General features: G+C 36.8%; 1 protein-coding gene across 12 annotated transcripts in view; it reads right to left on the bottom strand.

The window, feature by feature from the left end:
* Nucleotides 1–26238, bottom strand: part of slc35h1 (solute carrier family 35 member H1) — an 80656-nt gene that overhangs the window by 17914 nt on the left and 36504 nt on the right. For all 12 annotated transcript variants that reach the window (XM_073938084.1, XM_073938083.1, XM_073938081.1 and 9 more), the window contains 15 exons: nucleotides 23365–23556; nucleotides 20142–20309; nucleotides 19704–19823; nucleotides 18862–19026; nucleotides 15008–15166; nucleotides 14748–14917; nucleotides 11527–11656; nucleotides 9511–9656; nucleotides 9300–9429; nucleotides 8164–8303; nucleotides 6581–6707; nucleotides 6368–6507; nucleotides 3224–3356; nucleotides 3001–3143; nucleotides 523–652 (listed from right to left, as the gene is read on the bottom strand). In XM_073938084.1, the coding sequence (XP_073794185.1) occupies nucleotides 523–652; nucleotides 3001–3143; nucleotides 3224–3356; nucleotides 6368–6507; nucleotides 6581–6707; nucleotides 8164–8303; nucleotides 9300–9429; nucleotides 9511–9656; nucleotides 11527–11656; nucleotides 14748–14917; nucleotides 15008–15166; nucleotides 18862–19026; nucleotides 19704–19823; nucleotides 20142–20309; nucleotides 23365–23556 (2193 nt within the window). The remainder of the gene's footprint in view (nucleotides 1–522; nucleotides 653–3000; nucleotides 3144–3223; nucleotides 3357–6367; nucleotides 6508–6580; nucleotides 6708–8163; nucleotides 8304–9299; nucleotides 9430–9510; nucleotides 9657–11526; nucleotides 11657–14747; nucleotides 14918–15007; nucleotides 15167–18861; nucleotides 19027–19703; nucleotides 19824–20141; nucleotides 20310–23364; nucleotides 23557–26238) is intronic.

Below are 26238 nucleotides of genomic sequence, written 5' to 3'. Positions count from 1 at the left end.
TGCAGTGGATAGCACAAATGCCTCACAGCAAGAAGGTTGCTGGTTCGAGCCCCGGCTGGGTCAGTTGGCATTTCTGTGTGGAGTTTGCATGTTCTCCGGCTGTGCTCCGGTTTCCCCCACAAGTCCATAAACATGTGGTACAGGTGAATTTTTGTAAGCTTAATTGTCCGTAGTGTATGTGTGTGAATAAGTAATGGAATGAGCAATGTGAATGTGAGTAGTGTGAATGAGTAATGTGAATGAGCTGGAAGGGTATCCGCTGTGTAAAACATATGCTGAAAAAGTTGGTGGTTCATTCCGCTGTGGAGACCACATATTAATAAAGGGACTAAGCCGAAAAGAAAATGAATGAATGAATGAATGAATGAAAATGTAATGCATTTTTGTGTTGAACTGTAACTTTAAATAAAATAGGCAGAGTGCAAAGTGAAGTCCTAAGTGAACAGCAGGTCAGAACACACTTTAATTCCACAGATAATGTATTAATATGTGTGTGTGTGTATGTCTGCAATTGAGACTCACTGGTCTTGCCCTGTGCAGAGGCGCTGCCGCCCTCTCTGCTGCGGTATTCAGCAGTCACCAGCACACTGTAGCGAGTGTCAGGCAGCAGATTCTGCAGCAGGATGCGCCTCTCACTGCCTGCCAATGACACCTAGAAAAAAAACGCCCCAACACATTTATAACACAACTAAAGATCACAGCACATTTACAACACAACTAAACACTTTAAGCAATAGATCAAATTCACTGTGGCTGGAAGGGTATCCGTTGCATAAAACATATGACAGAGTAACTGGTGGTTCATTCCACTGTGGCAACCCCTGATAAATCAGGAACTACGTCGAACTATAGTGAGCAAGCAAAATTCCCGGGGTAACATAGTTTTGAATCTAGTTTATTTCTTAGTTTTTATTTAATATTTTCTATATTTGTTTTATTCATTTCTCATTATCAAAATTGCTAAAATTCATAATTTCTTATCACTGTATGAGTTTTTCTAGTTTTAAGTTTAGTTTGTCAACATTTTTAGATCATTTTTAATATTTAGGTTATATAATTACATATTTACTTATGTATAATATATCATATGTATTTACACTGTTATTAATGCCAGTAATTTATTTGTTTTTGAGGTTTTTATGCTCATTATAAGGCTGCATTTATGTATTTAACTTTTGTTTAATTATTGTAAAATAATATTACAATTCAAACTAATCATGTTCTATTAAATGTATTTCTATTTGTAATATAGTTCTTTTAAAAAATGAAATGTATCCCTTTGATGGCAAAGCTGAATGTGTACCCAGATTCTTCAAAAATCATTACAAAATGATGCTCTGCTGCTTTTCCCGGTTACTGTGAGACATTTCCCTTTTACATTTAGGACTCCTTGATGAATAGAAAGGTCATAATGATTATTATAAATGTTTTTACGATCACTTTTTAATGCTGTTCTGTATTATATTGTAATATTATTATAATAACATCGTTAACTGTTCTGTAATGTTCAAATTTACCCTTTCGGTACAGCATGTGGGTGGCTGTTTTTGCCCTATTGAATTCCATTATATTGACATTTTTTTATTACAAAGCCATGACAGCATATAAACATGCATTCTTGATTGTTGGTGGTTTTGTCTGTTGGGAAGAGATCAAATATGTCATTTTTACTGTTGATCATGGGTTGGCAGCATTAACCCTTCAGATAGGCCTCTGCAAAAATGTTTCTGGCTTTTATATGGAGTTCTAGTGAAGTGCTATGCAGATAAACCTCACTCCTCTGACCTCTAAAGGTGCTCTAGCGACAGACGTTTGAGGCCATGGTCTTGAGCCTCCTTGTTAAAGTAACCGACTCCAATGCAAAGAATTGCTGGTTTGATCACAGCTCAGGCCGGGATGGGTGCAGTAGGACTGGTAGGTTACACATGGGGGCTCGTCCGGGATGAGAGTGAGGTTTAGGGCATGAGTGTAATGGAGGCCAGCTAGCGAAATGCTATGCAGGTAAACCTAACTTCTCTGACTTTTAAAGGTGCTCTAGCGACAGACGTTAGAGGCGATAGCCACCTTGTTAAAGCAGTCGACTCCCATACAAAGACTCCCCTGCTGAAAAATCCAGCCTGGTCTTAGCTGGTCAGGCTGGGAGATGACCAGCTGAAACCAGCTTGACCAGCCTAGCCCAGCTGGGAGTCCAGCCAAAACCAGCTATATCCAGCTTAAACCAGGCTGGAAAAGGCTGGAAACCAGCCTGGAAATGGCCAAAACCCCTCTAAAATTAGGCTGGTCGACCAGCTAAAACCAGCCAACCAGCCTAGGCTGGTTTAAGCTGGATTTTTCAGCAGGGTCACCAGTTTGATCCCAGCTCAGAATGAGACAACCAATAGGAGCTGTGGGGTTACTATGCTCTGAGAGCTGAGCTGCTTATTTAGATTTTGACACACACACTACTGCATACTGAAGACAGAAACTAAGCTTTTTTTGCACTAGAACTGATGACCAACAGTATAATTGAACCTCTTCCTAACAGGGAAAACCAGCAGCAATCAAGAATGCATGATTATTTGGTGTCATGGCCAAGTTAAACTCAAAATCACAGCAGAGTGGATGAAAACATCCCCAACAGCAAGGATTAATCCTTTCAGGACAATCATTCGTCCACTTGTAAGAGATTGTAAAACATCGTGCTATGAACGTTTTTTAATTAAATTGGTATTTTTATTTTTATTTCAGTTCTACAAGGTTACTACATTGAAACGAATAATATTGATGTCTGCCTGCACCCATCCAACCTCCAGCTCTTTTGTGAGTGGTTGTCAGGCTATTGCACTGCAGTTACTAGGGGCATCTGAGTGGTTTTGTGTGCCTTTATATACGAGTGCTTACTATGAGAGCCTCTAAAACATCTGCTCCCTTAATATGGAATCAATCTATAAGGCACATGAATGGAGACAAAACCACTCTTCTGCGCTAAATAATAGGGTTCTCGTTTCTAAAAGCACTCACCGTGTTTTCCCTCGCATCTCCATTGAGCGGAGTAAATGACACACGGTACTGCTGCACATGCGCATTGGGGTGAACCCAGGTCACCAGCATACTGACTGCAGTCTCTTCTGAGATGGATAAACTGCTTGGACCACCTCCAGATACTAAAGAGACAAAAGGGGCAAGAAAATGATGCATCTGTTGTTGTCCAAGGTTTTCATGCGTGTACGCATTGTATACTCACAAGTGCTGTATCGTATCGCCACAGCTTCACTCTGAGCGCCGTCAGCATATGATGCAGAGAGAGAAATCTGATATTCCTTGTCTTCTTCAACCTTTTCCAAGATAGCACCCTCGCCTTTCCCATTTATCATCAGCTGCAATATATTATAATTTACTTATATTAAATCACAGCCAATGTTTACACCCAGTATTATGATGTGTTTTTAATTAATCCTGTTTAATTGTTAATTCCAACTATTTCTATAGGTAGCTGGAAATGCATTTGATTAGTATAAACACTGATGTGGTTTAATGTTTTTAAACATCCACAAAAGAAACCCACCCAGTAAGCAATTTTGTATTTAAAAGACCTCTGCTTTTTAAGCTTTTATCTAAAGCTAATTACAAGTGGGATCAGAAAGTAGCAGTATGTAAATGGAATGATGTATCTAAGCTACTTAATCCACAAGTTTAATTTTAATGAGTGGTTGATTGGTGTTTTATTTTAATTTATATTTTATTTATCATCTAAAAATCTAAAAGACATCTAATAGACATCCTAAAACAAAAGGCTGTCAGTTCAAAAGTAATAGACGTCTAACAATTGTCCAAAAATAGCCATCAAACACACAGGCTACACATGAAGTCTGTCTAATCTGTCTTTTCGATGACTTATTAAACTATTGACAGCCCAGATTTAATCTTGTTGTAGACAAAATGTCTATGTTTGCAAGTCTATTAGATGTCTTTTTAAATGCTAAACTTGCTTGGCTGATACTCTTTGCCAGGGATGTTAAACTCAGTTCCTGGAGTGCCGCAGCCCTGCACAGTTTAGTTGCAACCCTGGTTCAACACACTTATCTGTAGGTTTCAAACAAGCCTGAAGGACTCAATCAGTTTGATCAGGTGTGTTTAGTTAGGGTTGGAGCTAAACTATGCAGGGCTGCGGCCCTCTAGGAATTGAGTTTGACATCTCTGCTCTACACCTTCTGACCAGAAACTCAATTATTAATAAACATAATAGATGTTGTGAGTTTCCCAGAGATGGGTTGCAGCTGGAAGGGCATCTGCTGTGTAAAAACTTGCTGGATAAGTTGGCGGTTCATTCTGCTGTGGCGACCCCAGATTAATAAAGGGACTAAGCCGACAAGAAAATGAATATATGAATGATGTTGTGAGAAAAATGTGTGTTGTACTACAATGCAGGGTGTGTTGTGTTTTACTACAATACAAGGGATATGTCTGAAATCATTGCCATGCCCATCTTATTTATGCACTTTTCTTGTTCACAACTTGTTCATTCATTGATTTATTTTCCTTCAGCTTAGTCCCTTATTTTTCGGGGGTCACCACAGCAGAATGAACTGCCAACTATTCCAGCATATGTTTAACACAGCGAATGTTTTTGAAGCTGCAACCCAGTACTGGAAAACACCCAAACACTATTACATTCTCACACACACACACACACAAACACACACGCACAGGCGCGCACACACATACACACACACACACACACACACACACACACACACTCACACACTATGGCCACTTTAGTTTACCCGATTTACCTATATATAGTTGAAGTCAGAATAATTAGCCCACCTGTTTATTTTTCCCCAATTTCCCCAATTTCAACAGAGAGTAGATTTTTTCAACACATTTCTAAAAATAATAGTTTTAATAACTCATCTCTAATAACTGATTTATTTTATTTTATTTTAGTCTTGATGACAGTAAATAATATTTGACTAGATATTTTTCAAGACACTTCTATACAGCTTAAAGTGACATTTAAAGGCTTAACTAGGTTAATGAGGTTAACTAGGAAGGTTAGGGTAATTAGGCAAGTTATTGTATAATGATGGTTTGTTCTGCAGATAATCGAAACAAAATATAGCTTAAACGGGCTTATCATTTTGACCTTAAAATGTTTTTAAAAAAATTAAAAACTGCTTTTATTTAAGCCGAAATAAAACAAATAAGACTTTCTCCAGAAGAAAAACTATTATCAGACATACTGTGAAAATTTCCTTGCCCTGTTAAACATCGTTTGGGAAACATTTAAAAAAGAAAAAAAAATCAAAGGGGGGCTAATAATTCTGAGGTCAACTGTATGTCTTTGGACTGTGGGGGAAACCGCAGCACCCGAAGGAAACCCACGCAAACAGTGGGACAACATGTAAACTCTACACAGAAACGCCAACTGGCCCAGCTGGGACTCGAACCAGCAATCTTCTTGCTGTAAGGCAACTTGTAAGCCTTGTAATATGTTTTTTTTTTTATTCATTATTACTCTTGCACTTCACACTAGTTTTTTGATGACTGAAAAGGGTCTAGGTGAAATTCAAATACTGGTCACAAGGACAATATGAATCCATGTTAAAACCAGGTGGAAACAGTGCCACATGTCAATATAGCGTCAAAGGAACAGTGGACATTCAAATCAGAGAACATAACTTTCGAAATTTCAAGGTCACAGCTAAGTACTATTTTAAGTCTTATTTAATGAAGTACAAAACAAGTTTAAGTATATTTCATTGACATATTTGAAAAAAATAACACTGGTTCACTTTAGTTTTCCTCCCATTTATTGGTGTTAATCTGGCATCTGGTGGTGATTTTCAGAATTTTCGGAAAAACTGGTATAATACTGTATATTCTGGTCACACTGTACTTTTTGCCCCTTAGACTTCCATTCAAACACATTAGAATGTGGAAGTTTAAGGTTTGTGAACTCTGACCTGCGAATTCGCATGACGTGAATACATGAGACTAATAGAAGGTCAAAACGTGCTAGAAATTTCAAATAAAAAGCAAATTATCCAGCCTATATTCGGAGCACCATCTGACCAAATTCCACATACTCAATCTTTAGTGTGACACAGGCTAAACTTTCCAGTTTTTACCGACTTTGTAAGTGGACGAGCTGTTTTAAAATAAATTAAACCCTTTAAAAGCATGCTGTCCAGATTAAATCCAAAGAGAGATGATTTCCTTTTTATAATAAGAGAATCTAGCCATTGCAAATCTGACATTTCAAGTCCCCCAATGTTTAGTCGTTCATGTAAGACAAATTGAACAAGACGACAGAAAAAATGATGATTTGATCACCACTGAATTTCAATCTTGACTGAACACAGGAAGTACTTGAGTTGGAGCTAACCTGGCTGAGGTCTCCTCCATTGAGCGAGATCCATTTGATGAGATAAAAGACCACATCATCAGCTGCAGCTTCCCATCGTACTGTTATCTCACTGCCGGTGAAGTTAGTGACCCTCAGATCTGATGGAGCTGGAACCCTTACTGAAAGATCAAACACATGTGAGCAGCAGTCTTCCAAATCAGAGTCACAGAGTTATATGCGTCACAGACTTACAGGTAGTAACATTGGCCGTGACCGGGCTGGACAGGCCCTTCTCGTAGAGTGAATGGACTGACACGAGATACCTGGAGAGGGATGACAGATTCTGCAGCAACACTGTGTTCACACCTCTGACTTCCACCTGAGAAATACAGATAACTATGCACAATGATGTTTGGGTAGAACATCTAATATACATTGGAAGACAAAATTATTAGATTATTTAAATAAATATTGCATTTCTTTTCCTAATATTTCCCAAGTGCTGTTTAATAGAGAGAGTCTGTCATCACATTTTTAAAGGTAATAATTTTAATAAATAATTTATAACATCTCATTTCTTTTGTCATTGCCATGATGACAGCACATCGTATTTTACAAGATGCTAGTATTCAGCTTAAAGCGCAATTTAAAGGCTTAACAAAGTAAATTAGGTTAATTAGGCAAGTCAACAGTGCTTTGTTGTCAAGTAACAATCACAATAATAATAATTTCTTAAAGTGGTTAATGATAATGGCTTTTAAAAATGTAAATACAGTGGTCCCTCGCTATAACTCGATTCACTTTACGTGGCCTCGCAGTTTCACACATTTATTTTGTGCAATTTGCATTTGTACATCCTGATTGGCTGTAGACCGCTGTCAATCACTGTCAATCAATCTCCTCCTTGCCATGTCTCCTGTACAGTACAGAATGCGTTCAGTTTTCCAATTTAACATAAATCTTTGATCGTTAGCAGTGTGACTCTGAAGTGCTGTACTATATATTGCAAGTTTTCTCCGCAGAATGTCGACGATGTCGTTCTGCACCGCCAAAGAGGAAGAGGAAGATGCTAACCATCCCACAAAAAGTTGAACTTCTGTACATGCTAAAGTAATGTAGAAGTTACGCAGCTGTTACGGAATAAATAAATGAAGAACAAATGGTTTTTGGTTTCATTCTATAATACTGGACGTATTTTTCTACAAAGGTTTGAACTTTGAGAGTATTTAAACAGGAGAGAAAAATGTGAAAAGGTTAATGCCTCTCTGAGAAAAGTGTATAAAGTGTGTAGTGAGGTTTAGCAGCTTTGAAACTTCTATAATAATTGTAAAAAATAAAGCTGACTACTTAACTTATTTTACCTATTGCAGGTTATTTTTAGAACGTAACTCCTGCAAATCTCTTGACCTCATCAAGTGTGAGTGTGCAAAGCAGCAATCAAAGCAAAAGATGGCTACTTTGAAGAACCTACAATATGACATTTTTTTTGTTATGTATATAATTGCCCAATTTTTTTATTCATAGTTTTGATGCCTTTAGTGTGACTGTACAATTTTCATAGTCATGAAAATAAAGAAAACTCTTTAAATGAGAAGGTTTGTCCAAACCTTTGGTCTGTACTGTATTTATTTATTTTAGTCAAACTAAAAGAAACAATCTATATACAGTAATATGAACAACAAAATAAATAGTAATATGAAATACCGTAAAACCTTTTTCTTGGTCTGTTAAACATCAAAATTTGAAACTTGAAAAATGTAAACAACTATTACAATTTCACAGGAGGGCTAATAATTACTGTATGTCTTCTACTGTAAGAAGAGGCTTCTGTTCACCTGCTTGACATCACTGCCGTGATTGGTGCTGTAAATGATCCGGTGGGCGGGAACATCGACAGCTCCAGGGACCCAAGTGACCATCAGAGTGCTGTGACTGACCATGGGAAACTGCAAACTGAGCGGAGAGGGCAATGGGACTGGAAAAATATGGAGAAATTGCAGAGGAAATGAGCAAAAGACATTAGTGAAAGATGTGAATTCTCTTCAGTTTAACTTCAACTGATTCAAAATGATTCTGTGTTCTTTTTCTGTCAAATAATTTACAATTTCCACTCCACTTTATCTTTATCTCTAGGAATTTAAAAGTTGATGTAGCAAATTGGCTTTTAAAATACCAGGTGAAGCAGCTGTATCTATTTCTGGTTTACTGCATATTATGGTGATTAGTGATGAAAATGAAGGCAATGTGAGTTTGTTTTCTCGATTACCTTCTGTTGCAACATTATCGAAGGATAAGTTCAAGTCAAAAATAAAAATTCTACTAGTCTCTATTTACTTACCCTTAATCATTTCAATAAAGTTACAACTTAATATACAGTTGAGACAAAATTATTAGCCCTTCTGTGAAATAAATGTTCAAAATATATACAGGTATATGCAAAAAATAAGTGCTGTTGATCAAAGAGAAGTTTTTTTTTTAACACAATTTTAAAGATAATAATTCAGATTGAGTAAGTAAATGATTAATAAACTATTTGGATTGGGATGTATACATTTACACTTTGTATGTTCATATTTCATGTTCTTTGTGTCCTAATCTAAAGTGAGCACTATTTATACTTTATAAATCCCTGATAAATTACAAATAACAGCTCAATATCAACTGAAAAAAAATCTTTGCAATCTTATCTGAAAATAAAATTGCTGTACAGTTTTAACATTCATTACTGAATGACAGGAGTGTCAAAATACTACATAAAATAATATGTAATAATAATCTACGAGATTTTGTTGATGTTGAGTTCCACAGAGACATATATATATATATATATATATATATATATATATATATATATATATATATATATATATATATATATTTATATATTCACATATATGTTATTAAATGTAAACCAGTGTATAGATGTGGAGAGATGTATATTTCTGTATCAGTGTATAACAAATCGATTTACATGTGGTGCCGATGGCTGTGATTGGGTCACTGGGGTCCTCATCATACAGTGCATAAAGTGTGACTGAATAATCCGTGGATGGGATCAAATCCACCAATTCAACATCTGTCTGAGCAGGTCCAAACTTCACCTGGCACAAAAAAGAAAACCACAAAACCATTATATTAAAATAAGAGCCACATGGTGACATGACACACAATCCTGCACTCACCTCTTTGGCATCATCAGGCTCTCCATCATTGAGTGCTGAGTATAAGGCCATGTACTGTGTGGCTCCAGCAGCCGGCTGCCAGCGCACCCGCAGACTGCTGGCAGAGGAGGCTGTGACCTCCAGAGCCTCAGGGATTGCCAACGGTACTAAAAGAGAAGAGGATTTATTATAGCACAGTTTCAAAATTACTTTTCCCCTTTCTGTTTTAAAGTCAGCTGCACTTGACCAGCAAGATTTTGTATGCATTTAACAGACAAACAAATGTAATGTGTCAAATTAAAAATAATTTATAAGTGCCAGGTGTACAGGCAAGAAACAGAATTTTCGGTTTCCCTAATTTTAAACTGCAGATCAGTTTGGTCTTGGGATTTTAAACTATCAACACTGTATATAGTGTTGCGTTCGCAAGTGTATGTGTGTCTCGTTTCCCCCCCTCGCCTTCTTTCTCTTTTTCTCTCTCTCTCTCTCCACAAGCCCCACCCTAATTACGCCTGGCGACGTACTCTGGGATTGGCTGGAGTGACCCAGAACGCTTTTTAAAAAGTGGAACAAGTGTGGAGCTAGAGAGAGCGGGTTGCTTGGCGTGTTGTTTGGCATTTGGTGCAGTAGAAAAATATAGCTGCATGTGTTATTTTTTTGATTGTGTATTCCTGGTTTGTGTGAGTGTAAAGTTTGACTTTTGTTTGTTTGTTGTTTAACCATCTGTGTTCCCCCTTTGTAATTTTGTTTTGGGTTTGTTTGTTGTTATTGTAAGTACTGTACTTTGTATATACACGGTGAGAAGCAGTAGGAGTTGGATGCCACACTTTTCTTTTCTGTAAATATTTTCTCTTGTTTTTATATATCGTTAGAAAGACAGATGTAGTTTTGTATTTTATTTCTGTTATTTTGTTAGATGTATGTATTTATTTGGGTGTATAGATAGGCGATATTTCTTGTTTATTTTTTTCTGTGGCTATTTGGCTTCACATTTTGGGTGTTTGAAAAAGAAAAAGAATAAAACTAACAAATAAACTGAGCCCACCCCAAGGGTTCTTAAAAGTGATTTTATTTGTCCAGTGGTTTTTATATTACATCCTTGTCACCCTAGACCAGAGTCCTAACAACAGATTTGAAAACAAAATCATTAGCCTCTTTTGCAATTGCAATTCTTTTAAAAATAATTCCCAATTGAGCAAGGATAAAAAAGGATATATTTTCAAAGCATTTTTCAGTAATTGGATTTTTTTTTTCACTATTACATATTTATTTTATTTCAGGAAAAAATCTTATTTTTTAAAGTTTGCCTTGAACAAAAAATACAGTTAAAATGTATAAAATAAAGAGGTAAAGTCCATATTCTTAGGTCCCTTAAGATTAATATTATTTTTTGATTGGCTACAGAAAAAAACCCAATGTTGTCCGACTTGCCTAATTAACCTAACGTATCTAGTTGACCTAGTTAAGACTTTATATGCCACTTTAAGCCACTAGTATCTTAATAAATTCGTATGTATTGTTATCATGTCAAACACAAAAGAATTAGTAGGAATTAGAATTATTAGTAGTGCCAGACATTTTTTGCTATTTCACACAGAATTTTGTAAAAATGATTTTGGGAGTATCATAACTAAAACTTAAAATATACAATAAAAATAAAACATTTTTTACTTTTATTTAATGTTTACAATGCAAACCCAATTAGATCCACTTGTTTGGTAAACAAAGCAAGCCTCTTATATAATATATCTGGTAAGAAACAGAACATAATTTACAAACTGTATTGTAAATAAATCATATGAACATTTTAACATTACTATTATTATATAACAATAATATTAGTTAAATTTATTTAAAAACTGAATAAATATAAATTTTACACACATTAACACAACTAAATAAATAGACTCAATGATGGGCTAAAAATGAGTTTTTAGTGAATTATTGTTTAAAATGTGTTGAAAAAACTCAGCTCCATGAAACAGCACTTGAGAAATATCTGAATACATTTTATATATAGACTAAGCTGAAACTCACATGTGGTGAAGGTGCCTCTGAGAGCGGAGCCCACTTTATTCTCATAGACGGGGAAGATGGATAGATGGTACTGTGTTTGTGAGGACAGTCCTGTCAGCAGAGTTGTGGACTCTGTTCCATTCACCACCAGCTGAAATCAACCAACAACATGCATACCCTATATTTACACAAAGTAGGTTTTTTGAAAGTCTGTATTGAATGCAGCACAGTTAATGTCCCCTAGATGGCGCCACAAACCAAGCTTTCTTCAACTCGCAGTGCTCAAAAGTAGGACAAATAAACACAGCCATTTGAGTAATTATAGGTTTTCACACCTTTACAGGATTACAGCCTCAAGCATGTACTGATGGCTGACAGATACCAACTCATGCATATTTCACATCATGTTGGATGAAAAACAATATGTGATAAGAGGATGTACTGTATGTTCAAACTCACGTCACTCACAGAACTGTAAATTAACAAAAGAAATCAGTTAGATTCTGAAGTTCACATATAATCAAATCTATACTATAATTCATAGATACACTTTTATTGCCAATTCAATGACAAAAGACAACATAATGATTGTGGCAGTAAGCAACATTCGCATTATTTACTGTTACAGTCAGAGTTTTTGACGTCAGCAATCAGTTTGGCAAATGCAAACAATCATTCCAACAACCAGCTGCTGTATATATAGGCAGCTTTTATTATATAATGATGTTAAATGGAGAAATTCCTAACCTTGGACCTTATATTTAAAACAAAAAGTAACCAAAAAAACTTTTTTTTTTTTTTTTTTTTTTTTTTTTTACAAAAGAGGCTTAAAATGTGAATTTAAACTTGTATTTGAATAACACGATTGTAAGTGATAACTAAATGATCATACCACTTTTAATTTGTTGAGAGCATTAGAGCATGTCACATGTTTTTCGTAGTCCGGGTAACAAATAGGTTAGTCAAACTGGCAGAGCAAAGAGGATACCTGTTTCTGTGCAGTTCATAGAGATGAGTAGCGCTTTATGAAGAAAGTAGTCTTAATCTTGCTCTATTTAAATCCTAGAATCCTTTGGGAGTGAAGGATTGTGAATTTGTTAATTTGAGCCAGTTTGTTTGTATGTATAATAATAATAATAATAATAATAATAATAGTTTGTTTTATTTGTAAATGGCGCCTTTCTAGACACCCAAGGTGTGTCATTGTGAGTTCTGCCTTTTTATTAGTTGTTTCAAACTGTCTTTAAATACATCATCGTTTAGTTTTCATGTAATTCTCTTTACATTGTATCTTTATTTGTCATATTTTTCTGTATATACTGACTTTATATACTTTATATCGTTTAGTTTTCATATAATTCTCTTTACATTGTATCTTTGTCATATTTTTCTGTATACAAGTTGTATTCATTGATTTTTGTTGTTTCTTTGTGCAGTTTCATGGTGCTATGCAGCGACAGTTGAATGGTTCTCTTCTTGAGCAAAAAAAAGAAAGAGGCACCTGTCAAAAACTCTCGGTCTCATTCATGGATGCCAAAGGGCAGCTACAACGATTGGTATGAATTTTATTATTATGTTTTATTTGCTTATTATTCGGTTGGCCATATTCAGATTTCTGAGAGAAGTTGAATGTGCCAGGCAGTTCATTTGTTTACAGGTTTTCATTTTAAACAAGTTTAACATTCCTAAAATATTTGTGTTTTTCTTATAATGGATTATATAATTCATTTGCACTTTAATACTTTACAAAAGTGTTTTCCAACCCAGGCTCATTCTGATTACATAGCCCAATATTCATTTCTGGAGAGAGCAAAATACGTTCCAAGAGCTACGTTTTTTTGCAGTTTTTATTTTTGCGAGTCCACCAGTGCCCACTGCGCGTGCCATTCATGCCAGCTGTTCTCACGAAAATCCACCAGAGGCCGCTGTCGACTGACTGACTGACCGACCGATACCCCCACACTCCCTCTTCACTAAACCCAACCAATAGTGTTTTATAAAGCACAGATTGATCTGCCCACCCACTTTGCTAAACCCAACTGCAGTGTTTATAAAAGCATTACAAAAAAAGAAAAGCCCCCTTATTTTTAACACATTTTTGGATTTTACCACATTCTCACCCTGTTATCTACTTGTTAAATTTATTTTGTAGCTTTTGCTTTTGTCTAACATGCTTTCTGGAACTGTTCTTCACCGGACTTAAACCCCGTTTTCATGGTCAACTCCGCTCTGCGTCTCAAGCCTGCTGACATACATGTCGAGCTAACTAGACAAACTGGTAACAGAGGAAAAGCCGTCCATATGGAGGTAAGCGCTTAGCTGGTAAGCGAAAACAGGAACGGCATCATACCACCTGATAGCATTCGTTTTCAAGACAAAATGCAGCCATACGTAGCTCTGGCTAAATAATTTGCAATCTCTAGAAACGTAATGTGTATTTTTATGGTGCATTTATCATGTATGGCCATACACCCAACGTACTACACAATCATGAGGGAGGGTCTCTCCACAGCCACAGGACAGCGGAGCCAGTGCGCTCACAACACACCAGCTTTAGGTGGAGTGGAGAGACAGTGATAGAGCCAATTCGGTGGATGGGATGTTTGGGAGGCCATGATAGGTAAGTGCCGATGGTGGGAATTTGGCCAGGACACCAGAGTTACACCCCTACTCTTTACGAGAAGTGCCATGGGATTTATAATGACCACAGAAAGTCAGGACCTCGGTTAAGCGTTTCATGCGAAAGTGTCTGAAATGTATATAGGGCTACATTTTCTGAATGAGCCTGTGTTGGTATTTCCCCGCAACATTTAATATTCCTTTTTACAAAACTTTTAATTTAGTTTCAAGTAAAAATCAAGTGACCTGAGGGAGCTTGAAAAACTCATTCTACTCTACAGGAAACTGCTTTTCAAGCTCTGAAACCTCAGGCCCTGAAAATCCTCATTCTTTTTGTTTTGAACAACATTATATACAGTTTTAAAACACAACTCTCAAAACAATATTTAAATACATATTGTTAATAAATACTTAAGCAGTGAGATATTATGCTAAGCAATGTAATCAAATTAAAAGAAATATTTTTGCTGCATCAAAAAGCTAGCACATTATATGGACAAGATAACACAGCACATACTAGAATTTAAATGTAAAAATGCAGCATTTAAAAGCTCATGATTGAATAAATAGTGAGAGAAATAACACCAAATAATGTCCATGATAATGCTAGACCTCCGTCTCACCTCATTAAGGCTCTGTCCTTCAGCGGTGTGGTAAACCACTCTGTATTGCTGGGGATTTCTGCTGGGGACGGTCCAGCGCAGACGCAACTCTCTGGAGCCCAGTCCTACATACTGCAGATCAGTTGGGCTGGGAAATGACAGAACTGGTTCCTGAGTTGGATGCTCCATTCCTTCTCACAAAAGACACAGTTTTTAGTTTTAATGTGAGTGTACGGTACAGATTCGCCAATTTAATGAAAACAAATTTGTGATTGACCTACTCTTGGCTTTAATACGGTCTTCAATCTTGCCACAGAGGATGCGTGCTAGTTTTCCCACCAGTTTACTGAGCAGAGGAAAATCATTCACCTTATACACATTCAGCTCCAGAGGTTCAGACGCCACCTGCCTCAACTCTGCCTCATCTGCATTTTTCACACCTGGACAAGAGCAAACAAGCAAACAAACAGAAAACTTAGATAAAAAAAAAACACAATAAAGTTGGGCTTTTATATTCCAAATATTGGGCTTTAAATTCTCTATTTATATGGTATGGCCTGTAGTGTATGTAATAGCGAAAACTATAGAATACACAAGATATGTCACTCATACAGTTTTGAATGGTGAAAAATGTAATGGTCAATATTGCGAATGAAGCCCCGCCTACTAAAACAAGAACCAATCATTGATCGCTATAGACTGATGTTTCTCCAGAGGAGAATCTTGGACCAGGCGTGTGCTTTTACAACAGTTTTTGTGGTCAACAAACACACTGCAATCTCAGCGAATACTTGCTTCACAGACATAAGAAATATATACAAATAAGCTTGAAATTTGTACTTTTAAATGAGTCAACAACACTTGAAACTAAACCTTTTTGGTTATGTAATTGGTATGAAATGAATGTAAGGTACAGTCCATCCTGTCAAACGCTAATCACATGACAGTAACTACTCAAATGCCCACAAACTTATAAACAAAGAGTCACTGTCATTTCTGGAGCAGATTTGCCATCAAAAAATAAGTTGTGAATTACTTCAGAAAACCAGCGCGATTAGATAATCATTATCCAGAGGATGATGTGTGTAAAACAGCCATAAATGAGGTTGGTGTCGTGATTTCATTCCCTTCAGGTGCGCAAGAGCTTTAGCTCAAGCAACCTGAAAAAATGCAGATTTAGTTTGATTCGAATGTTCAGAAATTAAACTTGTGACAGTTGTTGCTTCATTTTAGTGGTTGTTCTCTTAAAGAGCCCATATTATGGGTTTTTGAAAATTCCCCTCCATGTAGTGTGTAACACAGCTCTAAGTGAAGTGAAGTATCCAGCTAAGGCTTAAATCTGTAAGAATACAGTGTTTAAAACTGTTGATTCATCTATAAAAGAGTCGAATCATAGTGCTTCAAACGAGTCGCCTTGATACCGACTCATTAGGTGTTTCGCCATGACGTACGAACGAAACAAAGTTTTTCACGTGCACGCGCAAACCCGGGAGATTTCAAACCTGAGGCCCCGCCCTCTGACGCAGTAACCCAGACACACACACACACACACCCACAAACACACGCACACCCACAAACACACGCACACGCACACAAACATGCCGGTCGATTGAAGTCACACTGCAGATGGATATATTGAGTCTCTACCCAAAGATGAAACCTCAGCATTATAACCAAGCAGTTGGAAACTTCTGGAAGCTACATGCTACAAAGAATACTTCATCTGAGTTTGTTAAAGGAAGGATCAGTAAAGAGTAACTGATGGACGTCAGGATGGGTTTCTTCCTACATTTCTCAAGTGTAAGTACGTGCGGTTAAAGTTGTTGCCTCGTTTACTCTAGCTTGCAAATGTATTTAGTTGTGATTTGTTACTTGTAACCGCGTGTACTGTATCAGGTTAACTGGATATATTATCTTATCGCGTGCAAAGTCACGTTAAAAACGCGACGCGTGCTGTTTGTTTATGGAGCTCCGTGCTAGAGTTCTGCTCCCGCGATTTATTCGGAAATGTATTCCCGCGCCGCAGAAATCTGGCGCGGGGAGAGAGAGAGAGAGAGAGAGAGAGAGAGAGAGAGAGAGAGAGAGAGAGAGCGAGAGAGAGAGCGAACGAACGAACGAGCTCTGTGTACTTTGTGCTGTGTGTGTACAGACAGCTTGGCTGTCTGGACTGTATACTGGGTGATATTTGGTTGTGTTCTCCGCTCTAGCGGGACCGGGCGCGGCGGGCAGAAAACGGAGCGGGTTCTCAGGCTAAAACCTGGCGGGTGCGGGCTGAAGCGGGAGCGTTGTCATCCGGAGGTGTGTGTGTGTTTTTGTGTGTGTGTGGTATGGCGAGTACACGACTGTCTCCTTCGTTCGGTTATCCGTGGCACTATCCACTCGCCATAGTGTGGCAGCTAAAGTCCACGCCTACACTATCGAGCGTGTATGAACTGTGATTACTTTTTAAATTGCTGATTAGCTATTGGCCATTTCCCTCTCTGACTGAAGGCAGTCGACCAATCGCGACAGACTGTCATCGGTCCAATCAGCGCAGATTAGCTCCGCGCTAAGGAGGGGTTTGGGAACAAATGAATCACTGGACGATTCATACAGGAGTCGCTGGGATAATTAGGTAAAAATAAATGCAGATTATAAGACCATGAAAGTGTTTTTTGACCTTGCATGCATATTAGACTGTTGTTGGAGACCCTTACAACCAAGATATGACCTTATTTCATGTATAATATGGGCTCTTTAAGCTTGACAAACAGTTTTTTTTTATTTGATGTTTTCCCATTAAGACAGGATACCTGAAAATACTGCCCAAAAGGTGCTTCAAAGATGGCCGCCGTGTGAAATGACTTGTCTTAAAGGGACTTTGGTATTAGTCAACATTTGAAGAGGACCAAAAAAGTTCAAAGTTGTCCTAAGACAAAATTTGGTGTTTTGGCTTTACGTCAACTTTGAAGAAAAGGTGTTGAACTCAAATGTTGACTACTTTAAACCAGCCAGTTTACTATGCATATTATACATTGGGTGGTCAGAGGGATTTTAAATGACGTAAATCAAGTAAAAACACATCAAATTAAGTAATAATTCATTTATTCATTCCTTTATTCATTTTCCTTTACCTAATTTTCCTTAGTCCCTTTATTAATCAAGGGTCACCACAGCAGAATGAACCGTCAACTTATCCAGCATATGTTTTACGCAGAGCATGCCCTTCCAGCCGCATCTTAGTACTGGGAAACACACTTACACACTCATACACACAAATACGGTACACTACAGCCAATTTAGCTAACCCAATTCACCTATAGCAAATGTATTTGGACTGTGATGAAACTGGAGCACCCAAAGGAAACACGGGGAGAACATGCAAACTCCACACAGAAACATCAACTGATCCAGCCGGGACTCAAACCAGCAACTTTCTTGCTGTTAGGCGACAATGCTAACTACTAAGAAACCACTTCATCCTTTAAGTTATTACATTATAATTATTATATATTATATGTAATTAAATATTTTAACATGTCAACATGAAATCTAAGCATATTAATTGTATTTTCCTAACAACAAAATTGTGGCTAGTAAAAATGCAGAGTGGCTAGTAACTTTGGAAAACTACTAGACACAGTGGCTGGTCAGCAAAAGAGTTAATGTTGAGCCCTGTATATAAACACATTGTTTATTTAACAAGGATCAGGAATGCAATAAAACTATAACTGTTCTCTGCTAATCTCAATTCATTTATAATTCATGTTCTATTCTATTCATTAAATGAAGACATAAAAATTCTTGAAAAATCACAGTTCCTGAAAAAATACTTTTCATAAAAACCACCAGGCACCCGTTTCCTTAACTGACAATTATCACAAATGTTTCTTAAACTGAATGTCAACATAGAATGATTTCTGGAAATGTATAATAACAATATGCTGAAGATTATAGTTATGATGTTGAAAATTCACAAATTTATTCCATATTAAATTATAATAAAATATGAAAATGGTTAATAGCGATGTATTAAATATTGAAGCACTGTTATCTTTAATGTATTTTTAAAAGAATTCCCAAACATTTTGATGATTCATTCTCAATCTATGTTCGTTTTTACAGATGTGTATTTTGCTTAAAGAGGCTCTCTCACCTATAGCAATGATCTCCACACCAGCATTCTTCAGTCTGTTGGCAGCAGCAATGGCGTCATCCTGAGATTTGCCATCAGTCAGAAGAAGCAAGAACTGAGGAGTGTTGGGTCGCGCACCCACCTCCTCCTTCAGATTGTTCTCAAGAGCGTGGATGAGAGCCTGCCCTGGGATACAGAACATCAGAACATAAAAAAAAAAAAAAAACAATCTGAGGATGTTCAAATTTACAGATAGATCCTGATCTATGCGTCAAGAGAAATAAGATTATTAATATGACAAAAATAAGTATGTCACAGGATAATGTGCATTTCAACAAATATAAAAGGTGTAAAAGGTATTTTTTTGGGAATAGTGCAATAAGAATATGGAAAATAGTGCCATTGAAGTGATTATTTATTTATTCTTTAATATTTTATTTTATTTTGAGTGTTTTGTATGTTTATGTTTTATGTCTTTATGCCCCTTTGTTGTTGTCACTTTGTGAGTTTTTTTTGGCCCTGTTATAAAATGAAGACTCTTGCAAATCAAATCCACCTTTGGGTTTAAATAAAATAACCTAACCTAATTATTCAAAGTATATTGAAAAGATGTTTTATATAGTGCTCATACTAGTACCTGCCAGTAAATGTGTCTTTTTATTGCTATCAGTGTCAGTCATTCAAGTAAAACAGGTTGGCAATTATAGCCATAAGCTTAAGTGTTTTTATAGCAAAAGAACATGTATGTTATTGCATCAGTGGTGGAATTAATAGCCATAAAGACATAAAATAGAGGTTGCACTTTTTTTTAATATTTTCAATTCCAAGGCTGGAAAGAAGTATAAAGGAAGCGATTGAATTACCTGTAAAAGTGTTCCCTCCTTTGTATCTGAAGTTCCTGACGGCCTCCAGGAGCGGCTCTTTTGATGTGAAGTTGTTAAGATGCCACTCTGTGCGTGGATCTCCACTATACTGAGACAGCGCTAAAACCATAACAAATTAATAATTTTAACCACCAATGGCATTCATTCATTAAATCAAGAGGCATTTGTGTTCTAAAAGCTTTCTTTTTTATAAACAAACTATGTACTTTTAACTTGTATTCATGAAAAGCCTTCAAAAAGTGTCACATTTTAAAAAATATTTTCGAAAAAATAAATAAATAAAAACTGATGATAATAAAAATGTTTATTGAGCTCAATTCAGCATATTTAAAGAACTTCTAAAAGATCATGTGACACTGAAGAATGGGGTATGAATGTTGAGACTGAAGCACATAACCATTAAATACAATCTCCTACCTATCTGGACGCCCTCTGGGCCGATGTGAAAGGGGACAGCAAGGCCCTGAAGGAACTCCCTCACTTTTCTGAAGTTTGTCCGACCGATGCTCCAGGATCCGTCCACCAGCAGGACCAGTTCCGCCTGAGCCTCAGCACTGCATTCAAATGGCTTTCGTGTGGAAACAGCTTAATACACATGGGGGGAAAAGGCTGTTTTAGTAAGTGCTGGCATTGAAGTGCCCAATATGCCTTTTCCCAACATGTTCTTTCAGTAAGTTCATTTACATTACTGCCAAGTCTGTTTAACTATACTCAAAATTGCCTGAAACCAGTAGTCATTGATTTCAGTCTTACTTCCTTCACAAACTTGAAGTGATAGCTCTCCCAAATTAGAAAATTCTGTCATCCTTTACTCATCTTTTAAACCTGTTTGACGTTCTTGCTTTTGTTAATCACAAAAGAAAATATTTTGAAGAAAGCTGGAAATCTGTAACCACTGACTTCCATTTGCTTTTCCTACTATGGAAGTGTCACAGAATGGGGACGAGACCAGAGCTGCGAGTATGAATGACAGTTTAATAGGGTTTCTGTTGTGAACAGTCTTTATTTTGTGTAGTTGAGCAGTTGACCAGATGATGGGATAGAACCGGAGACTGATGATGAACACTGAAATTGAGAATATCGGAAAGCACACAACAAGGAAGGAACCAGCAGCGAATCACGCATGAGAGTTTGTCCTTCTCTATGCGACGAGGCCAGACACTAAGTGAGGGATGGTGAGGGGATTTAAGGAGCTGGAGTGATGAGCGGGGATGATGTGCAGGTGTGTTTCAGGTATCAGTAGGCAGGTGAGAGGGATCTTGCTGGTTGCGGTGACTATGAGCTGGGTGTTTCAGGTGAATGAGAATGGGCAGAACCTGGCTTGGCTATGTCAGGAAGTCAATGGTTAAAGGTTTTAGCTTTCGTATATATAACAACAGCAGAAAGGCAGAAACAAATCAAACTGTTACATACACTGTGAGGAAAGATATATTATGTAAAAAAAGAAAAAGAAATTGATCTTGGATGAATGTAAAGCTATTGTAATGCCTTGTTACTGTTTTTGGCTTTTGAGGTGTATTTTTTAAAAAAAATGACAAAAGACAATGGAATTGTCTTGTTCCATGCTCTGGTCACAATTCTCTGAAAGCCAATAGCATTCAGCATAAAGTCTAGCTTCACCCTTTTGGTACCGTGCTGTTGTGCTAGATACCCTAAAGCTACATTCAGACGGTACAATTTTTTCCTGATTTCAGCAAAATTTGCTTGACATATACGGCTTGACATACTGTAAAGGGCAAACTTTGTTCCTAAAGGGCTACAGTTCTGCATAGTTTAGCTTTAACCATAGTTAAACACACCTGAACAAACTAATTGAGTCCTTTAGGCTTTTTTGCAACATACAAGTTAAGCTGCGGTCACATTAGAGTTTCAGCTTGCGAAATTCTGTAGCACTGTGCTGCGAAAAGGGGCGGAGTTAAACAAGATGATTAGACATTTAAAAAAGCAAGCGATTGGTCCATGTGTTAAATTTCTGTCCAGAGAAGTCATGTTTTGATCTTCGATTGGTTTTACGCAATCATGTGATGCGATTTTACAGGTCAGAATTCACCAAGCTTGAACTTTTCAGCGCAGCGAACTGCAAAACCTCCTCATTCACCACCAGTGTGCAGCATCTACTTGGATGATGTGACGGCAGCCATATTGCGCCAGAACCGCACACCAGCTGATTGGTGGAGAGGAGACTTTTTATGATATGGGAATGGTAAGGAGGCCATGATGGACAGAGGACAGTGGGCGAATTTGGTCAGGATGCTGGGGTTAAACCTTAACTCTTTTTTTTTTTCGAAGGACATCCTGGGATTTTTAACAAAGAGTCAGGTCCTTGGTTTAATGTCTCATCCGAAAGATGCCGCTTACTGAGCAGTATATAGCCCCCTTTTGTATATTAGGGCGTTAGGACCCACACAAACCGCAGGTTGAGCATCCCCTTTTGGCCTCACAAACACGACTTCCGGCAGTAACCTAGCTTTTCCCATGTGGTCTCCCATCCAGTTACTAACCGGGCACAGCTCTGCTTAGCTTCAGTGGGTGACCATGTGAGAGTTGCAAAGAGCTGAATGAAAGAGAACTGCTTCCATGACATGGAAAAAATCTTCATGAAGTTATGGCAACAGTACACTTATATGATCTGTCATCGCAGAACTACCATAAAAAAATAAAAATAAAAATAAATATTGGTGATTGATAGTGAGGCACTTCTGCAGCACGGTTAGTGAGTAGTGGAATTACCAAGTAAACAAACAAATCAAGACAATTACAGCGATATTTATAATTGATGTGGCTTTTTGATGAAAGAATGCGTGCCATAGACATCATGCAATGATTGATCATGAAGCAAGTATAGTCTGGCATATTTGGTACCCACAAAACAACAAGATGGAATCCAAAATCCTATAATCTGGCACAGTGACTGTCTTAACTGGTAATGCATCAAAAATCCTATAACCTGAAAGGGGTTTATTAATAGGCGTGTTAAATGTGTATGCTACAGTTCACTATTTTATTCACAATTTTATTTTTTATTTCATATGAAACCGTAACGCTCAGTGGAAAAGATTATAAGAGACTCAAAAACCAAATATAGAAACTTTTAAAATAGAATAATTGGGCACTTTAAGAGTTAAGCAGAGGAATGTATTTTAATGTCTCAGCCTGTGCATGTTTGCAGTTATTTTTTGCTGTGAGGGATACTTAAGTGTCTTTTTACACTTACAAACATTTTGCAATTATCTCTACCCTTATATAAAGCAATATGTGGAGTGATTTTGCAAGATCTCTTTACATATGCACTGTATGTGTGCTCCTCCATGGTGCATTCCTATCGGTGTGTGTGTGTGTGTGTTTTTTACAGATGGGAGGAAGAAGGGAATAAACTTCAGTCCTGAGGGCACTCGAGGGGCCCTGATAACAACCTATAGAGGGTCATTAACTCTGGTTTATCCCTAATTCTGTTATTATCCTTCACTATACAGACACAGGAAACATCAGCATGGCTCATTTACTCTGTTAAACACTGGCCCTGAATCACTCTCTGAGGCAGTGTGGGCTTTACAATCATATTCGCATATTTATTCAGTCAATTAACATTGATGATGTTTTATTATTTGGTTGATTTACGTCTGAAATGTGATTCTATTACCAGTGCCAGGTTGAGTTGGGGTGGTTTTTCTCAGTTTACTGGTGTCGCTGTCCTCCTCTTTTGCTGACTTCCCTTCATTTTCTTCCTGATCAATTCTATCTTCAGCCTTGGATCGATTTTTGTCCTTCTTCTTTTTCTTCTCTTTGGTGCCTTGGTCAGCTTCAGGCTCAAGCTCTGGTACAACAGAAGGCTCTAAAAATGGAAGAAAGATATTATGAATGAAAATTAACAGCTAAATAAAACTGTGATCAATCCTGAATCTAAAACAGTCAAATAAAGATTAAGAGGATTTAGAAGATTTAGATTTAAAAGGGTGGTCCACTATGATATCATACGAGATACAATATCTCTGAATGTAATACACTCAAAGTTCAATGCAAAGAGAGACATTGGCTTTTACAGAATTAGCTTAGCAAAGCCTACAGCAAACAAAGTTTGGGGACTACAAAAAAATACATCTCTGCGCAGTGAAGGATCGTGGCAAGAGGTGATGTAATGTTATAGCAGAGAAAGCTAAAATGCAGTCCAAACGCTGCTATTCCCACAGAGCTTGTTCTGTTGCTGTATTTGGGCTTCCAAAGGACACGACACAAAAACAGAAGTGCTTACAGTTTAATATTAATTATATTCCAGAGAATTATAAAAAATATATCTAGCATTTGACAAAGGACAGCTTTCAGAATCTCTCCCAGTTCAGTGCTGGATTCGGTTAAAACTCTTCCAACCGACGAAGCTGTGGATTGTGATCCACAACCTGTAGTTATTTTTTTTTGTTAAAATTGATCTATTGCATGCACAGTTTCTAGCGTTAACGGTATGCTGTAGCAGGGACTTAAACACGGATGTAAACAATGGGAAATGCTGTTTAGCACCATTAATAACTAAGCAATTTAGCTTACTTACACATGCTTATTCTGAATACACACTTATCAGATTTTATTTTAGAGAGCAGGCATGAGGTTCAGCTGTGTAGAGTAGTTGTATATAATTAAAATAACATAAATGAAAAAAATTAAATTCTTTTTTTTTTTTTTTTTTTTTTTTTTTTTTACAAATGAAGCATGAGTGCACACTTACTTGCATCTTATAAACATAACCAAGCCTTAAAAACACACTCTGGACCCTAATAATTATAGAAGGAAATATTTTGTTTTAATTTATTTTAATTTATTTTATTTTGTTTTTTGCATAAGTAAAATGCGGAGGATCTTTTTTTATATATATATATTTGCAAACATTCTGTAATTGTACATATTCTTCCAATAAAAAAATAATAATAAAAAAAACACTCTGGACGACCCCTTTCACTAGACACGTTAAAGTTTAGGTTGAGGTTAGATTTTAAATGTTGGTTTTTGCAATGTACATTTAGTCACAAATGTATTAAAATGGCCGTCACAGTGGTGCAGTGGGTAGCACGATCACCTCACAGCAAGAAGGTTGCTGGTTCGAGAGCAAAGACATGCGCTGTAGGTAAATTGAATAAGCTAAATTGCCATAGTGTTTGTGTGTGTGTGTGTGTGTGTGTGTATGCTGTGTGAATAAGAGTGTATGGGTGTTTCCCAGTACTGGATTGCAGCTGGAAGGGCTTCCACTGTGTAAAACACATGCTGGATAAGTTGGTAGTTCCTTCCCCTGATGAATAAAGGGACTAATGAATTAAAATGTATAAAGGTCACGAAAAGCTGCTGTACAACATCAAAAGCAATTATCTGTAGTCAAAAAAGTAGTATATGTTATGCTGTTTCAAAGCCTGCGTCTACATTCCCACACATTTTGCCCCTATACAAACAAAATCTCAGCACAGGTAGAGAGCAACCCATTCATGTCCCATTCGGTCCCATTACAGAAGCACTGATTACAGGCATTTGGAGATGAATGAACTCTTATTAATAGTTAGTGATAAAGCAACCACTAATTTAACCCTCTGTCACTCCACCAGCAAAGCATATATAATGACAGAGAGTGTGGGGATGCAGCTCCTCTGCTTTGTACACTGACTGGGCAGCAACTATAAAAGTGTATGGTTTGTTTGTCACTGATAAATGCCATGCTGTTAACACCTCCTTTTAGTAACTCAGTTTTACACATCTGGAGCTCAACATAAACGCTGCAACAGCAGACATGCAGTAAACTTTTACTACGAATATACTTTTATACCAACATGATTATTAAAAATATCATAAATTATTAAAAACATCAACAAGAAAAAAAAAATTATTGAATCATTGCTATAATTTTTTTACTGTTATTATTTATGTGTTTGATAATTTTAATTAAATAATAAATGTGTTGAAACTGTAATATAGAACTCTGGTTAAAAACAAACACAACAACAAGCACATAAGACATACACACAAAGTTAAAACTCTCTACCACCTAACCCTGATTCAAAATGGTAAAATTTTCGTTGAAGGAGATGTTTCTAAGACTGTCATGACACCTTGATAATCATGACATGACAGCATTTATACCTGATTATTATTAAAGTTCAGAGATATAACTTATTTATTTCAGGAGTTTCTCTAAATGAGACGGTGAAAGTAAACATTAATATGAAAATCTTAATAAAGGCAAAACACATTAATAGTGTTTATTTGCTGAAATTCTTATTAAAATGAGTACATTTGTAAGGTTTTTGTGCATTTTATATATATTTAAAAAGGGGAAAACAATAAATCATTGTAAGAAATCTGTAATGTTTAATTCATTTTCCGTTTAAAACGTGTAAAGGTCACTTGACCATCAGGACGAACGCAACATTTAATTTCTCAAAGGATGCGTTGTGTGTTCTCATGGTCTACCAAGTTTGTTCTTCCGAGGTGACCTAGCAAGAATAATCTCCACGAGAAAGCAAGTACATTCTCTGCATGA

Source organism: Danio rerio, chromosome 23, assembly GCF_049306965.1.
Source record: "Danio rerio strain Tuebingen ecotype United States chromosome 23, GRCz12tu, whole genome shotgun sequence".
In the NCBI taxonomy this organism is placed as follows: Eukaryota; Metazoa; Chordata; class Actinopteri; order Cypriniformes; family Danionidae; genus Danio; species Danio rerio.
This window is presented reverse-complemented; position numbering and strand designations above follow the sequence as displayed.